The 18,008-nt window shown below is 46.7% G+C and overlaps 1 protein-coding gene across 4 annotated transcripts in view; it reads right to left on the reverse strand.

Annotated features, from left to right (window-relative positions):
* The window catches only part of Rab11fip4 (RAB11 family interacting protein 4), a 121,721-nt gene that overhangs the window by 14,071 nt on the left and 89,642 nt on the right, over positions 1-18,008 (reverse strand). For all 4 annotated transcript variants that reach the window (XM_023565006.2, XM_013152192.3, XM_023565005.2 and 1 more), the window contains 2 exons: positions 3,266-3,507; positions 514-708 (listed from right to left, as the gene is read on the reverse strand). In XM_023565006.2, coding sequence (XP_023420774.2) covers positions 514-708; positions 3,266-3,507 — 437 coding nt within the window. The remainder of the gene's footprint in view (positions 1-513; positions 709-3,265; positions 3,508-18,008) is intronic.

An 18,008-nucleotide genomic window follows, 5' to 3' on the forward strand; every position in this document is an offset into this window, starting at 1 on the left:
GCTGCTGTTAGGCCGTGCCCTGTCCCACCCTGCCCCAAGGACTACATGGGGGATGTGGGGAGCAGAAATAAAGCAACACAGCCTTGCTTTCCTAGCACTCTCAAAGAGAAAAATCTAGTAATTAAGCTCATTTAATAGATAAGAAAACAGAGTCAATGTGAGACGTAATGACTCAGGTGGGTGGGAAGGGCTCACAGAAAGCACTCTGAAGAAGCTTCTAACACTGAGATTATAGGAAGCAGGATGACACTGTACACCCCTGAAAGTTCATTCTTCAGCCTCCCAGGTCAGTAATTATTTTCTTTTCCAAGGTGGAAGGGGAAGGAAGAATTCCAGAATCCCAATCAGGGTTCAAGGACAACATCCTTCACCCCCAGGAGCCGACTCATGTGGCATGTGCCAGAAGGAAAGGCAGTGAGCTCAGGAATCTGCCTGCCTGATCCCCTGGGTTGAGGCTGGATTGGTTCTCCTGTTCTTTGGGGCTCCAAATACTACCCCAGACCAAGGGACCACCTGGAAGACACTGAAGAGCCCAGGTCTGAGTAAACGTTGGTCCTGGTCTCATCATCAGGGCAGGGGCTGTTGGGGGCACAGTCCACATCATCCGCCTCGCCATAGTCTTCAAACTGCTCCTCGTTGCTGATGAGTGAGGCGGTGGAGTGTGTAGAAAGGTCTGAGGTCGTCATGGATGGGGTGTGGCCCAAGGACCTAGGGGCGCAAGCACCGGGTTAGTGAAGGGCTAGAGGCACCCCTCAGTACTGCTGACAGCGGAAACCTGATGAAGTCTGATCAAGTCTGATCTGCAGGACGCCCCCTCGAGGGGAGACCTCCCCGGAAGCTCTCTGCACTGGAGAGATGCAAACCTGAGCTTTCCCAAAGTACTGAAACTCTGGTTACCACTGAATGGTTTAGCTACAAACTAGATTTAAAACTACAATCAAATTACAGTTATTAAATTAGAACACTTATTAGTGAACCAAGTTATTGGATTATCCAACAGTTGTTGAAAGGCTTATAAAAACATTGGCAATGATGCAGTGAGATGAATACAAATTAAGTTAGATATAACTTTGATGCTTTTTAAAAGACTGTGCATAAGGTCTATGTGGGAGGAGAAGATATAGGAAAAATATTAAAATGGCAACAGGACTTGGGTTTACGGGAGGTTGTTCCTCCCTTTTCTCACTTTTTCTACCTGTTCCAGGGTTTCTTTAATCAATGTGCACATCTTTTATAATGAAATGACAATGCCCTTATTTGGTGAGAAGCATCTCAGTTTAGCAGGGGAGATTTCTAGTCCAAAGAATCCTAAGCCCAAAGAACATGGGCCAGAGACCGCAGGCCTAGGGCCCTCTTACGAGTGACCTGTGGTACGGACTCTGGCTCAAGGGGTCTGGCTGAGCCTGTCTACAACCCAAGGATGACGAGAACTGCAACGCCCCACCTGCCAAGCGGGTCCTCCTGTCACTGTGCAGCAGTATCTCTCTGTTATGGCCCACAGATCACGATTTCCCCAACCTCTCTGAGCCATCACACTCAAAAATGGGAAATCCGACCAGTGCAAAAAGCATGTCAGGGTTAAGGTAGTAATTCTTTAACCATGTCCCTGAGGTATTCCAGGATTATCTAAGAATCAGTGTTAATGACAGGATCTATTTATTTTTTTTGTGTGTGTTTTTCTTTTTTATCGGTACCAGGGATCGAACTCAGGACTACCTGCTTGCAAGGCAGGCGCTTATGCCGCTGAGCTAAATCCCCAACCCCTTGACAGGATCTAAAGATAAGTCTCCTGGGACAGTATTATATTTATCTATTTATTTATTAGTCTATCCTCAGGTTCCCTAGCACTGTAGGGTGGATTAGTCATACTGCTCTATTCTTCTACTTAAAAATTTTACTAAACTCTTGCCCCTCCCCCCACTACTGGCTAGCCTCCTGGTGGCAGTCACAGGCAACAACTGGACCACCAGATGGCAGATGATTAACTACAAGATCAACAGGTCAAGCCAGGCATGGTGGCACACTCCTGTGTGCCACCTAGCACTTGGGAGGCTGAGGCAGGCAGATTGTGGCAAGTTTGAGACCAGCCTGGGCTACAAAGTGAGCCCAAGGCAGCCTGAACCACACAGCGAGATCCTGCTTCAAAAAGACAAAAAAGAAAAAAAAAAAAAAAAAGATCAACAGGTCAGCCAGGTGTAGTGGTGGATACCTGTTATCTTAGTACTCAGAAGGCTGAGGCAGGAGGATCACCATGAGTTGAAGGCTGACCTGGGCTACACAGTGAGTTCAAAGCCAGCATGAACTACATGGCGACACCTGGTCTCCAAAATAAAAACAACAACAACAAAAGAGATCAACAGGTCTCCTGTCCACAGCCCTTCTCCTTGGGTTAGCTAATCACGGGTACAGGACCTGAACTGCTTTCAGGAAGCAACACGGACCCCATGATAGGTAAAGTGCTCCATAGGGTACTGTCTAGAAATCATAACCCTCAGAACGACAGCAGTTTGACAAACCAGCCTGAAGCAAATGTGTCAGGTTAAATCACATGAAGTTACTTCCCGAGGGAAAAGAGGAGAACGATTATATATTGGCAATTCCACGTGGTCCGATCATGATGGGACCGCCCTCCTCCTTCTCTCCCATCACCTTCTGATACCTGGGTCACCACTTCCAATCATCATGGACTGCCCGTGGTGCTAAGGATCAAACACAGCCACATGCACAGCCAAACACTCCAGCATGAGCTACACCCAGCCCCCTCAATCATTAGGTCTTTATACTACTCTCAAACATCTAATGAGATGGGTCTCTCAATACAGAAAATACATATTACATCCCAAAGCAGATGGGAGATCATTAAAATAACCAATCACCCTATCTCCCAGAAATAACCCCTCAATTTCTAAAGAATATATTTTCCAGCTATTTCCTAATATATAGGCATGTTGTATTTTAAAAACAAAGCTAAGATCCTAGTTCACTGGCATTCTTGTAACCTGTTTTTAAAAACGAATAAGATTGTGAATCCCGTACCATAAAACAGGATTAAAACTTGACTTGGCACAGCTGCCTATGATTTCAGAACTACTACTACTGCTGAACACTTAAACTGCTTAGCATTTCCTGCTATGAAGAAACCCCGAAAGTCACACCTGTGCTGTGAGTCCTAAGGATGTCTCAACGTGCACTTCCTGGAGAGACTTTCTAGGACCTGCATTTTTGGCCCAGAGGCCACATCCCATCTCCTTCCTGTCTCACTCACTTGTCCTCTGGCAGAAACAGGCCCCCGATTCCCTGCTCCTTCTCCTCGCCGGGACTCCCGACAGAACCCTCCAGGCTCTGGGCACCCTCCATCGGGCTGTCCATGTCTGACTCCTGAGGGCCCTCAGGCAGGGCCAGTGTCATAGCTTCCTGGTTGTCGTCCTCCTCATCGTCAGGAAAGAAGCCAGGTTCCCTGGGGATGAGCTCGCCATCAGCAAAGGTGGAGCCCGAAACCTCGCTGTCCTGGGAAAGACAACAGAACAGAAGGAACAAGAGTCAGCATGTTGCGACTGGCGTGTTCCTTTCAGACAGCAGAGGCATCATCAGGCCTGGAACAGAGGAGATGGGAACTCAAGAAGGCCAAGAACCTGACACCTTGAGGATGAGAAAGCCTGAAAGCAGATTAGTCTTGGGGGGCCTCATGCTGCAAGAAGCTGGACCTCAAATAAACAGCGTTCATGGAGTAGGGCTGCAGCCATGCCAGCCACAGCCTTCAGGACCCCTGGCCAGCACCCTAGAGCCCTCATCAGAGTGCATGGGATGCCAAGTGGCTTGGAGAAAGGGTCTTGGCGATCTGCACTAAGGAGACATGTACACTGAGTGGCTGTCAGAACCACCCTGGCCTCATGCGTCGAATGCAGCATGGCAGAGGGAAGTCTGCCCAGCTCGAGATCAACCCTCCATGACTCTGCAGTCCTGGAACCTCATCCTCTCCTTGGTAAAGTAAGAATGCCTAGGAGTCTGACCGGACCACTGGGTATACTGAATGAGGTATTTCAGCCCCAGGCACCCAGTAGGACCACAATGAACAAATTCTGGCCAGAAGATGTGATGCCAGTTGGGGAGATGAGTCCAGCCTTGGCTCTGGCAAAGGTTTTGTTTTCGCTTTTGAGCTCTGGTCCCCACTTGCCCATTTGGGGTCCAGTGCCCAGCACAGCACTGCACAATGTTGGTACACAACAAAGAAATACATGTGCCTTTTTTGGAAGCCAGCTCGAGAAGGGCTCTGGCTCTGCTCCCCAGAGTTTACCCTAATGGTAGGGCAGCTCCTAATGAACTATTCCTTGGTCATGCTTTGCTTCTGAGGAGGTAGATACTTCCCAGGTGGTTCCGCATCTATCTGTTCCCACAGGAGATGCTCCCCAACATTCTGCAGTGCGCTCCTTCACTGGCACAGCGCTCTATCAAAGTGCTTCCCTCATCCCAGATTGCAGAAAGGGCTCTAGAAATGAGGGCTATGAAAAGCCTCTGCCAGTCTCAGAGTTAGCAACAGGTTCTGGGGCAACCCACTTGGGATCCCTTCTGTCTTCCTATTCCCCAGTACACCTTTCCCACTCAAAAAGAAAAGAGAAGAACAGGTTGTACAACATCTGAGGGAGACAGACTTGAATGCACCTGCCCCAGACACATGCACCATCCCTTGGGGCTCTAGCCCCAGCAGGAGACCCCCAGGCTAAGCATGATTTGTGAGTTGGGCTTCCTGCTTGCTCCATAATACAGGCTAGGTACCAGATGGCCCAATAAAGTTGGCATCAGGCACCTGACATCAGAAAACAAAGCACTGGGTAATTAGAATCACTCCTAATGTTTACAGGGTCCTTTCTACCTAGATGTCACTAATCTTTTTTTTACATTTTTTTTTCTTTTCTATTTTTTTATCAGTACCAGGGATTGAACTCATGAGCGCCTGCTTGCAAGGCAGGTGCTTATGCCGCTGAGGTAAATCCCCAGCCCCTAGATGTCACTAATCTGATCCCAAGTAGCTACAAACCTATCAGATCTTTCATTACCCTAACCAAGCACTTCATCAGCAAGTATGAAGCTGCATCCAATAGAATTGAAAGGAAACCATTATCACATAGTCAGGTTGTTCCATGGACAGAGCCTGAGACTTCACACTTTATCCCATTTGCATTTTGTAACAACCTCCAAGACACATAATGTGATTCTCAGGTTACTGCTAAGGAAACAGACTCAGAGCATAGCTTGTCAGAGTCCTTTGATCAGCAGCCTGGGGACCTTGCCTCCTCCTGCTGTCCTAATTGTGCTTCCACTTCTCACCAGTGTCTCCATACTTCCGTGCATTTTCTTTTTTTTTTCTTTTTTTGAGATGGGGTCTCGCTATGCAGTTCAGGGTGGCCTTGAGCTCACTTGTAACCCAGGCTGGCTGGTCTCGAACTCGTAATGATCCTCCCACCTCAGCCTCCCGAGTGCTGGGATTACAGGCGTGAGCCACCATGACCAGCACTTCCATGCATTTTCAAACCTCAAAGTAACAAGGCAGAGATGCACTTTATAATCATGTTACTCAGTGTGTTGCCCAGATGCTCTGCCTGATGCAGCAACTTCTGTATCTGCCTGCTTCCAGCCCTCACAGGAGACTGGTTAGCCCAGGGTCACTCAAGAGAAACAAAGCAGGAGCCAGAGCTCACGGGCGCATACTGCATGTGGTCGTGTCCTTACCTGTCCGTGAAGAACTGCAAACCTCATCCCACTGGCCACACAGGCAGAAGCTGACAGACAAGCTTGACCACTTGGCCAAGAGCCTTTCTTCCCATCTTCACCATAGGCCTGTGAGTAGGACTCCTTCCCCCTTTTCATAGGCAGAGTCCTGCCTGGGATGGTGGAGACTGGGACCAGATTGTGCGTCACCATCACCTAGTCTCCCCTACATCTGGGATCTTGAAGAAGGTGCAGTCCACCTGGCTCCCAGAAAGCAGGTAGTGTGTCACCTCAGGCATCTGGCCAGCCTTTGGGCAGGGCAGGTTGGGCTGCCTGGACACAGATCCCAGGTGTATGTGGCGTGATCTGTCAACTGGTAAACCAACTCATGGTCCACAATGGGTGGGGTCCACTGGCCCCTCACTTGACAACCCACAGCAGCAGAGTGATGCACCTGGAGGTTGGCCCAAGCTCCTGACAGGTGACAAGATTGGTCTCAAGCAGTCTGACTCAGTCACAGATCAGGCAGAAGGGACATAAATGTCCCATCCTCCAGTAAGATCAGCGCCTCCTTGGCAGATGTTTAGAGTCCAGACCTGCCTGGTCTCCACCTTTCACAAAGTGATGTCTGTCCATCTCTCACACCATCCCTGGGAGGGCTCCAAGCTGCTGCTGGATTTGTTTCCCTCTGACACCAGGATGGGCTCCTGCCCTGGAGCTTCCCAGCTTCAAGGACTCAGCGAGATGTGAAGCCAGGCTCAGACACGCAAGGCCAGGCCTTCATCCACCCTCTGGCTATATACACTCAGTCCAGCTTTTCCTCTTTAAATAAGCTACTTCCTTCATTAACATCTCTTCACTCAACCCACAACTGTTTGCCCACGGCAAGTGGAAATTTTAATTATAACTTCAAAACCATTCCTCACACTTCCCCCTAAATATAAGGATAGCTATTAACAACAGCTATAGGGAAAGTAACTGTATACCTTTATTAGTTCAGGGCAGTACTCGTTTGTTCCTCCCTAAGACCCTTGCAGTCTGATAACTGACCTGGACCCAACCTGTTTGCCCTTGCTCCTCCCAGCAAGCCACAATCCCTGGTCTCAGCTGCTATTCCTAGATCCCTGGGGAAGATCTGGTTGGGCCTAGTAGAGAACTGCTGGAGGGGGGTAGCCTGCCCTGTTCCTCCATACCTCAGACAGTGAGGTGCTGGGGGCAGAGTGGAAGGTGCTGGAAGGTAGCTCCTCTCCTTCCCTGGCCATTCCTTACTAGCTAGAAAACCTGAAGTCCTAACAAAACCCTGCTGAGCCAGTGTCTCTGTGATGTTTTTAAAAGCTGCAGAGAAAGAAGAGGGTGAAGCAACCCATAGTGAAGCCACCCTCACAAGGTGCTAGATGGCTGGGCACACAGATTTCTGAGGCTGTGAATGACCCTCCAGGAAGGTCACTTGCATAGGTTGCTGCCACACAGAACACCTGTGTTCAGCTCCCAGAGGAGGGAGCCATACCTCTGTGCCCCCGAGATCTTTGGGGATGCGGAGGGTCAGAAGATGAAGCCACTTGGGGAAGGTTAAGTAAATTCTATTCAGGTGGATGCAAAATGCCAGCCATTCCGGGCAAACCCAGGGCTGACTCTGGTGAAGGAATTCCAGGCTGTGGCAGCCTCCGGCATGCTGAGGGTAGCAGCAGAGAGGATGATATTGCCCTATCTCATCTTGCCAGAGACCAAAAGGGCAGCCCTGTCTACCCACAGTGGTGCTCTGTGGCTCCCACCCCTGCTCTGGAAGGCTGGCAGAATCACAGGCAGGGAACAGGTTTCCCAGGAGCCCAGGTTTCCAGGCAGCCAGATGTCAGTGGGCAAGGTCGGAGCCCATGGTGGCTTCTGACACTGCCCCTCAGAGTTTCCCTTTCCTGAACGCTTCCCCCAGTGTGTGCAACAGGTATTTGTGCAAGATCTTCCGGTCACTATCCAGTGGCCCTAGCACTAGGACAGGTCCAGGCCTCGAACTTAACAAGAACTCAAGAGTTGCACAGAAAACTGTAGCTGGTCCTTTGGGGGCTTTAGGGAAGGATCCAATACTCAACGGGAAACACTGCATGAAGACCTAGAGGGTCTGAGCCTCCCAGGGCTCCTGTCTTCCTAGGGCCCAGGGCCAGCTCCCATGGGCCACATGGGCTTAGTTGGTTTGGGTCCACTCTGCCCCAGGTTCACCTCCTCCCTATGTCAAGCGCTCCCAGGATTGAAGGAGACAGAGCAGATACAGTGGGTAACTCTACGAACCTGGGGATCCTGCAGGTAGGACCACGTGAGTGCTCAGTACTGGAGCCTGGTAGACTGAAAAACTTGTAAACTGTGTGCCCCTGAGACCACCCCTACAGAGTAGGGATTCTCACCTCTACCTCAGAGGCTACAACAATTTCACAAGCATCAGACAACAGTGTGGGAGCTTAAGTCCTGGTCTGGCCTTTGGAGGGGCTGTGTGTGGCAGTGGCTGAGCCACCCCTGCAGCCAGGGTCCCCAGCTGGTCAGCTGGCAAGCTCTGGGCAGGCCGGAAGCCAGGCTGGGGGTTGCATACAGAGAGCTCTGAGGCCCAAGGCTGGGGAAACAGGATTTAGCCAGCTGCCCTGAAAGGGCAGGTCTATGCCACTGTGTCCTCATGTCTACTTCTCCATCCTGCTTCCAGCTGGGGCTGGCCAGAGCTGGGGCCCACTGGAGAGGGAGTCTGGAGGCACATAGGCTGCCTGCAGGGACCCTCTCCAGTCTTGAGAGCTGAATCCATCCGCCAGCAGGACCCAACATCACCTCTTCCTCTGTAGGGAGCTGGCAAAGGCTGAATTCAATGCAGGCTGAAAAGGCCAAAACCCGATACACACGGGCAACATCCCAGCCCTGGAATGGCTCACAATGGCCCACTGTCTCCATCATCAGGGGGTTGCAGCAGGGCTTGCTTCATTTGGCCTTCACCCTCTTTTACCTCGCCCAGCTGAGGAACCGTCTCAAATTTACATCCACCACACCACTGTATTTTCCCGGTAGCTAATGCTCAGAGGCCAGGGACTACGTTTCTTTGCTCCCTTTGAGAGAAAAAGATGCTGAAGGGGAGCCTCGGGGATTTTATGTCTGAACCCCAACAGAAAGGCACACATGGTAGGTGATTAACAAGCACAGGCTGGACTGAGGCTGTGGCATCCTGAGCTGGAAAGATACAACCACAGGAGCCCGAAGCCTGTGCCAATTCTGATGTGGTCACTGTCTGACTGTGTGACCACTGCACAAGTTCTTTAATTTCTGAACTTCTAAAAACAGTGGTGAGTACTTCTGTGACAGGACTGTCGTAGAGAATCTACAATGACACGGCATATCTCAAGGACGCTTAAAAACTTGGCAAGAAGAGAGGGGAGGGGCCAAGCATGGTGGTACATATCTGTAATACCACCACTACGAGAGGCTGGGACAGGAGGATTGCAAGTTCCAGAGTAGCCTGAGCAGTTTAGCAACTTAGCAAGATCCTGTCTCAAAGAATTTTAAAAAGAGCTGGAGCCATAGCTCAGTGCATAGGCCCTGAGTTCAATCCCCAGTACTACGGGGGAGAAGGGTGCTAGTCTTTAGGGACACACTTGCAATAGGTTCAAATCTTGCTCTACCATTCACAAGCTCTACAGCCTTTAGTTTACTGAACCTCTCAGTGCCTCAGTTCCCTAAGCCAGTAACAATGAGTACAGTTAAATGAGTTGGCAAGTGTTTCAAGCACTCTGCAGGCCACACACAGAGAAAGTGCTCAGTACATGTGCATTACTATTGCCATCATCATGCTGAAAGAAGACTCCTGGGCTACTGGCTCCATTCTATCCAGCCCCTGGGACCCTTTCCCTGCGACCCCCAGTGACACACTGGGCTGGAGATAGGTTGGACTCAGCTTTGGGAGTCCAGATTTTTGCAAGTTCCATACCCTGTCCCGCAAAGGTTGGCTGCCTCTGCTCCCCCCAGTAGGGTCCTGTCCTGCCCACTCCCTTGGAAGCTCTGTCTGCACATTAGTTACAGCCTCTAACAGGTGTTAAGATGAGCTGCCTTGGGTAAGGGAGTCCAGGAGGCTCTGAGGCTGGGGCTCATCCACCCCCACCCAGCCCTGGCAACATCTCTGCTCCACAGGCAGTAACTTGGAGCCAAGCACAGCTCTGTGGGGACAAGGCCAGATAAAAATAGCTTGGGCAGGCACATCCCAGCTTCCCTCACAGCCAGGCACCTGCAGGTGCATGTGTAACACCACCTTAGGGAGCTGATGGAGAAGGAGTTTGCTGGCTGCAGGGCCAAGCCAGTGAGGGAACCCGACACATGTCCCCAGCCAGCGGACCACCTGGAATCAGAGATGGGTCAGGCAGGGTCCCGCTGGGTCTCTCCCATGGGCAGAAGCTTCACTTTAGGGAGCTGACTTGCAGGTGCCAATGCCTCCATGTCCAAAGGGGACTGGAAGGGGTTATTTGGGCTCAGATCTCCCATAGCCCATGGAGGTCCACTGCTCTCACCATACAAGGTGGCAGCAGTAGAGGTTGGCATGCAATCCAGAGCTTAGTAAGGAACTCCTGCTGTGATTATGACCCCTGTTTGCAAGTCGCCAGCAGCAACCCACACACTCTGCATCCTTCTAACACACCGATGGCTAAGGGGTGTCCGAAGATTTGGGGAAGGAAGCATGCTGCAGCTCCCAGAAAACTTTATAGAGGCGGGACATCAGACAGCCCCTGAGGCTGAACTCAAACCAGAGATGGGTAAGTTCCCAAAGGGTCTCGGAGTGAAGGGTCTTCTGGGAAGTCCCAACAGAGTAGATCTGAGACAGATTCGGGGTGTCCACTCAGGCCTGGCCAAAGGTGTTCTGCCTGGCTCAAAAGAATGTGCACCCTGCTCTGAAGCCTGTGAGCCCTAATTCAGCGCTGGAGACCACGTCTGTCTCCAAACCTTCCACCCAGGCCTCTGCTCCAAGTTTACACCGCCCCACCAGGAGTCTGATGATCTGGAGGAGAAAAGGGCTGCCAGGGATGTTTCTCGCTTTCAAGCAACTGTGTGTCCAGTGAGGGATCGTCTTGAACTCCAGCAGACACAGTGGCATGGGAAGCATCAGTAAGATGTAGCTTTCAAGCCCACTGGAAACATCCTCCACCTCTGGGGAAATGCCCCAACCCCTCTGCTTACACAGGGCCACTTTTTCCCTAATGATACAGAGCACATCAAAAGTTGGCAGTTAGCTGGGCAGGGAGGTACATGTTTATAATCCTAGCACTTGGCTGACACAGGAAGATAGTAGGTTTCAGGCCAGCCTGGGCTACACAGTGAGTGTGAGGTCAGTCTAGACTATAGAGTGAGACCTTGCCTCTAACTACCCCAAAAACTGGCAGTTAACAAACAAAAATGAAACTATATTACTAAAACTAATGGAGTTAAAAGTGTGAATCATAAAGGAAGAAAAGAAGAAAAAAATCAAACATCATATTAAGACAAAAAATAGATGACACGTACAGCAGTAATATATTAAACACACCTGGAGTAAACAATCCTATCAAAAGATAAATTATGTCATATTAGATTCAAAATAACTGTGCTATTTTACAAGACACAATTTAAGTTTAAGAACAAAGACACATGAAAGTAAAAGAATGAAAAACGATAAATACTAACGGAAAGAAAGCTGTAGAGCCACATTGATCTCAGATAAGGACACTGAAGAGGCGGGAAGACACTTAAAATGATAAAGGATTATTTAATAAAACGTAACGCTCCTACAGTTTATGCTTCAAATAACAAAGTTCCAGAAATACATAGAGTTTAACTGAACTCAGGGTTGGAGATTTTAAAGATGGAACCAAAAGCTATGAGGGTCCAATCAGGTGGGACCATGATAAATCTGAGCCAGCACACACAGAAAACCTCCCCAACAGCTGCAGAGCACAACCCCACACATTAGAGGCTGATGAGACAGCAGATACTGGGGCACTACCAAAGCATGACCCCATATGTGGATCAACGCAACTCAGAACAGCCCCTGCATTTGTTTACTGCACAGGAGAGTAATGTCCTTTACCACAGCGACCAAATAGCATTGATAATTAAAAAGAACATTAGAATCTGGCCTCCTAGTATGGCAAAATAAGAGGTACACAGGGGGCAGTGGGCCTGTAGGACTTGGGTTCTGCCCACTAGCTGCACTGACAATGCCCCTCTTTTTTCTTTGCCCACTCCTTTCCTCCCCTCCCCTTTACTCGGATTACTGAGATTTATTTAAAGTCTGTTGTAAAGGGCTGGGGATTTAGCTAAGCAGCATAAGTGCCTATTTTGCAAGCGCGTGGTCATGAGTTCAATCCCTGGTACCAACAAATAAAATAAAATAAAATAAAATAAAATAAAATAAAATAAAGTCTGTTGCAAGTGCAGTAAACTTGATCCAGTGCCCCACTTAAAAAAAAAAGAAGATGGAACTGGGGATTTAGCTCAGCGGCATAAGTGCCTGCCTTGCAATCAGGCAGTTGTGAGTTCGATTCCCGGTACTGATAAAAAGGAAAAAGACAAAAAAAAAAAAAAAAGAAGAGGTAGGTACACACCAGGCTGAGCGTGGTGGTACACACCTGTGACCCAGCACTCAGGAGGCTGGAGCAGGAGGATTGCTGTGAGTTTGAGGCCAGCCTGGACTACACAGCAAATGGCACATGCCTGTAATCCCAGCACTTGGGAGGCTGAGGCAGGAGGATCATCATCAGTTCAAGACCAGCCTGTAATGCATGGGTGAAATGCTGTCTCCAAAAAACCAAAATAAATAAATAAGCTACACAGCAGCTCCTGATTCGGTCTTCACAACATACTTCACATTTAAATAAGCCTTAGAAAAATAGAAAATAGCACATAAAGTAACAAGTCACACATCACCAGGGAGAAAGTATGCAGGAACTTCTACAAGACAACTGACCTGGTCTATTACCAAAAGAATGCCATAAAAAAGATGGAGGGCTTTTCTGGACCACAGGTTCTCAAACTTTATCGTGAATGTGTATGAGAATCACAGGGTAGAAGTGGGAGAAGGGTAGCTGAAAGTCAGAGTGAACAGTTTCTACCCAAGTGGGAAGAAGTCTGAAAATGCGTATTTCCATAGGCTTAGGCAGGTTCTAAAAGACAAGTACAGGGAGACCAGCTTGTAATCCCAGCACTTTGGGGAACTGTAGGTTCAAGCCCTGCCTGAGCAGCTTAGTGACCTAGACTCTGTCTCAAAATACAAAAGAGGGTGCCGAAGACGTAGCTCTGGGTCCAATCCTCAGTACTGGGCACCCCTCCCAACTTAAAAGCATTGCTAACAAGGTCTGAAAAGGTGCTGCCGTTGGTGGGACCACAACTTTAAGAACTGTTCTAAATTAATCAAGGAACACAAAAGTAAGTATCACCTTCAATTAGGTCAGACAACTCTGCTATAAAAGTCATTTTAAAATGATACAGCTGGACATGGGGGCACCTGTCTGTAATCCCAGAATTCAGAGGCTGAGCCAAGAGGACCGCCAAGAGCACAAGGCCAGCCTAAGCTATACAGTGAGCTTTTTCAAAACACAAAACATACTTACATACGTACTTATATACATACATACCTATATAGAGTCTGTTTAACCAAATGGAACACTCATACACATTTATGCACCAAAAAAGTTTTAAAATTCTTAAAGCAGACATATTGCAGACATATGGTCTATACACTGGGCGGTATGTGGGACCTAAACTTACATTGTGTATTAATGGATGTAAGTCATAAAGTGAAATGTCCTCAGCTTTGCTGTTTTGTCTAATTTCCTCTCAAACAGTTCTAGGAAAAAAGTTATACACACAGAGGAAGCACTTATGGCAGCAGTTCTGGGCTGCAACTGGACACACAAATCCCTGGACAGAGGTCTCTCCAGGGTCAGGGGCTGCCTGGGGTGTAGGTGAAACACTGTGGGTAACTTCTGTGCTCACATGGTTAATGGAACCACAGAGACGGGTACATATTGTGACCCATTATAGTACTTGGCTTCAGGCAAAACTCTGGGGAGTACACAGGTTGGTGGCTGGGCCCCACCCTCAACAAACAGCTTTCCAGGGCATGTAGTGTCCCTGGAGCTATAATTGTCCCCATAGATGTTTATTTTTTGATTTGTTTGAAGTAAGAACCATACATGAAGACATAAAGAGAGATCCTGGCCCAAACTTGCTGAACTAAGGAAAAATGTCATCCTTGACAGTTTAAATTCCACTTAAAAGGACTATGAACTGGTGAAACAATCTTTTTTAAAAAATTTTTTTATTTTATTTATTTATTTAAACAATCTTAAGAACACTACCCTAGAGGGACAGCACCAGAAAACACAGAGCCGGGAGCCCCAAGGCACTCCATGAGGATTAAAAAGCACAACCGTATCCCTTACTTTTCTGTATAAATTTTAACTTTAGTTTAAGGGTAGCTGGACCTGGGGGATACAGGAAGCAATCCTTGTGTTTACCCACTTGGTACGATAAAAGGCAAGATGTGTGCACATGTTTAAAAGTGTCAAACTGGGCTTTACATGCACACAATGCTCTTAACAGGTTTTACAAGCATCGCAAGGGTATGATACACCTACAGCACCCTAAGATTTTTTAAAAGTTTTCTCTTGCTTTTTCTCGAAGAGTAGCTCAGTACAATGCCACATGAAAAACCAAATTTGCAGCTTTTGGAGGTCAAAGTGGATCAGCAGCATACTCATGCATGAAGATGATCCATGATGGTAAAGTACATGTTTCTAAAGCAGAAGAATGGTGTGGGTGGATGATGCTGGTGATGATGATGGTGACGGTGGCCGTGTGAACCAAAGTACCTGTGACAGTGAAATGGAGCAAGAATCAACTCATACAGACACAGGAAGGAAACACAGACCTCCTTGACTCAGATGATGAAGAAAACAGCAATCTGAGTACGTATCTGACTAGTCAAAAATGTTGTAAAATCGTCACATGACCAAATGGAATATCCAATGTTAGAACTAGATCCACAAATACAGTGAAGGTGTTGGCAGGGGTGAAACAGCATGCTAGCAGTGACACTCAGTGTTAGAAACTGTACCAGATGAAATGCTACAAGAATGCAGGATATGGTGGTGCATGCCTATAATCCCAGCACTCCTGCTGAGGCAGGAGGATTGCTGCAAGTCCAAGGCTATCCTGTGCTACAGAGTTCAAGGCCAGCCCCATAACTGCATAATGAAACCTTGTCTCAAAAAACAGAAAAAAAAAAAAAAAAACAACAAAACAAAAGAAAGGAATGCTACATGATGCTGTAAAACACATAAAAGCTTAAATACAAGTAAAATGTTACATACACAACAATATCCTTATTAAAAACGGGTTTATTATGACACCTCACTAGCTGAACTGAATGCATTTATTGTACTTAGCCAGGCTTTCTCATGATCACTGTAGGAATGAAAAAGACTCATGGAAAAGTGATAGGTCAAAACATGGCATAAAAAAATTGATGGCCTCTAGATGCTGTTATGGTTTGTGTTTGGATGTTCCTCCAAAGCCTCATGTGGTCATGGGGGATGCACCTTGTGAAAGTGGCTGTGTCTAGCATTTGTGATTGGCTCATTGTTTAGCACTGGGATTGGTGGTTGTGAGTGCTGCACCCACCCAGGGCAGGTAGCTGGCATACAGCATAAGGAAGGGAAGGAGGTGTGCTCTTCCCTCTTTGTTGCCCTTTTTGTTCTGTTGCCTTTGGTATCTGCCACTGCCATGAACGGCTGCCTCTCAGCCAAGCCACCCTGCCTTGGAGCCAGCTGATTATGGATCAAAACCTCCAAACTGTGAGCTAAATAAACTTCTCCTTCCTTCATTTTGGGTGTCAGCTATTTTGTCCCAGCAATGAGAGAAAAGTAACCAAGACAGATGAGAAAACTAATTATGCTTTCAGTTTAGACATTTATCCTATATATCATCAATAGGCCCTTATTCATATAGCAATAAACCAAATGATACTGTGAACAGACTTGTTGCTCCCATTTCCCAGACTGATCAGAATGTGATTTACCAATTGGTTTACCAATTTCCCATTGATGATACATTTGCTTGCTAACAGACTACAAGCTGACTAGTGCAGGAATTGTACACAGGGACAAAGCAGAAATTTCAAATGAAATGTTATAATTTCAAAACAGAGAATTGTCCCCTTTTTTTGTTTGTTTGTCTTTTGGGGGTTCAGGCCAGCCTTGAACTCACTGTGTAGCCCAGGCCGGCCTCAAACTCACAGAGATTCTCCTATGTCAGCCTCCTGAGTGCTAGGATTATAGGGATGTGACACCAGACCTAGCTCAAAAAAAGAGAATCATACAGTATAATCTTTGGATTTCAGAAAGATTTACACTGGCCTCATAAATGGCAAAAAAAAAAAAAAAAATCAGAACTGCTGATGTGAACACTGCATTGTGACGGAAATACTGAGAGCGAAACTGACAAATCAGAAGCTTGAGATGGAAACCTACGTACTTTCTTTTTTTTTTTTTTTTTTTTTTTGTACCAGGGATTGAACTCACCACCTCTCACTTGCCAGGCAGGCACTTGTATCACTGAGATAAATCTCTGGCCCCTTATGTACTTTCTTCCTTTTAATTTTTTTGGTACCAGGAATCAAATTCAGGACCTTGTGCTTACCAGGCAGGCGTTTATGCCATTGAGCTATATCCCTGGCCCAGAAACTTTCAACAACAAAATCAAAGGCAGAATAGATGTTGATGAGTTACGCAGCAATTATGATGTCACCTGAAACACAAAGCATGGCTAATGGTTGTGTTTTACTCAATCTTAAACATGTGTGGCATAGTTTCGTTGTTTACAAATAAAATAACAAATGCAAAATATCCCCAGAGAAATCTTCCTAGGGGATTGAGACTGGAACTCAGAAGAAATCATTTATAGCAAAATAAAAAGCAAAATATTTTTGCCCAGGAAACTATGCAAAAAAATTGTGGAGCACACTGGTGCATTGACAGGTGAACAGGCACACTGTGACAACAGGAAAACCAAAAGATGTCAGCTGTGCCCCAGAAGGAAGGACAGGAAAACAAAACATATACGCTAGCACTGCAAGCGATACTTGTGTATAAAACATGTGGTTTTCATGTGTGAAGTCAGCATTGGGTGTGACAATTAAAGCAAAAATTACTTTTGTTGTAGAGTTCTACTGGTATTTTCATTGTAGTTGTCTTAGTTATTTTATGCTCGTGGCTGAGACAAAATACTTGAAGCCCAAAGTTAGGAAAGGAAAGGTTTATTTCTTACAGTTTTTGAAGGTTTTAGTCCACACTTAGCTGGCTCAAGACAAGCGGGCATGGCTGAGCCGCCGTTTACGGTGGCTGCAAACAGCAAGCTCAAACCAGCAAAGAGAAAGAGACACCTTCTTCCTGCCATTACATCACATCCTGGCTCCACCCCTTTGTGGGTGGAGCACTGACACCATCAATCCACGCACTAGAAACTGAACAAATACCAAATGCACAATTCAATTCAAACTCATGAGGCCTGGGGGACACAGACATAAACCATGACAGTAGTTCACACAGGTTTCATATCTGATGTTATCTCTTAGGTTTTGTAAACAGCTTATGAAAATGTTCATGTCTAGTCTAAGTACTTGGACATCTGATACATTATTTTTTTTATATTTTACTTTATTGACATCTTATTTCCCTGCTATGCGCATGTAGTACAACACAGTAGGACGCTCCTGACAAAACAGGAAGAGAGGTGACAAAGAATAGCCTGTAACATAGGAAAGTAAAACACATATGCTGTCATTGTAAGCAAGATGCACACATAGAACATGCAGCTGTCATGTGTGAAGACTGCCCTGGGTGTGACAGCTGAAGCAAAGATGATTTCTGTGGTAGACTTTTGTTTGTGGTTACATTGTAGCACATATAGATTTTTATTTCTGATGGTATCTCTTAGGTTTTGTAAGCAAGTACACAGCTGATGTGAAAATGCTGATGTCTATTCTAAGTACTCATTACGTATTTGATATTTTATCTTACTGACATTTTATTTTCTTATTATTTAGCTGAGATAATTGATTTTTTTAGAGTGCTATGGTATTTTCATTGTAGTTTACCTAAGAACTTATTTCTGATGTTATCTTTTAGGTTTGGTAAGCAAGTATACACCTGATGTGAAAATGATATCCTAAATGCACAATGTATATTGAATTTAATAATTTATTTTACTGGTAAAGTTTCTACTAACAGTACATTGCATAACATAACAAAAACCTC

Source organism: Cavia porcellus, unplaced genomic scaffold, assembly GCF_034190915.1.
Source record: "Cavia porcellus strain 051 isolate PalLab524CR breed Dunkin Hartley unplaced genomic scaffold, mCavPor4.1 scaffold_6, whole genome shotgun sequence".
Lineage (NCBI taxonomy): Eukaryota > Metazoa > Chordata > Mammalia > Rodentia > Caviidae > Cavia > Cavia porcellus.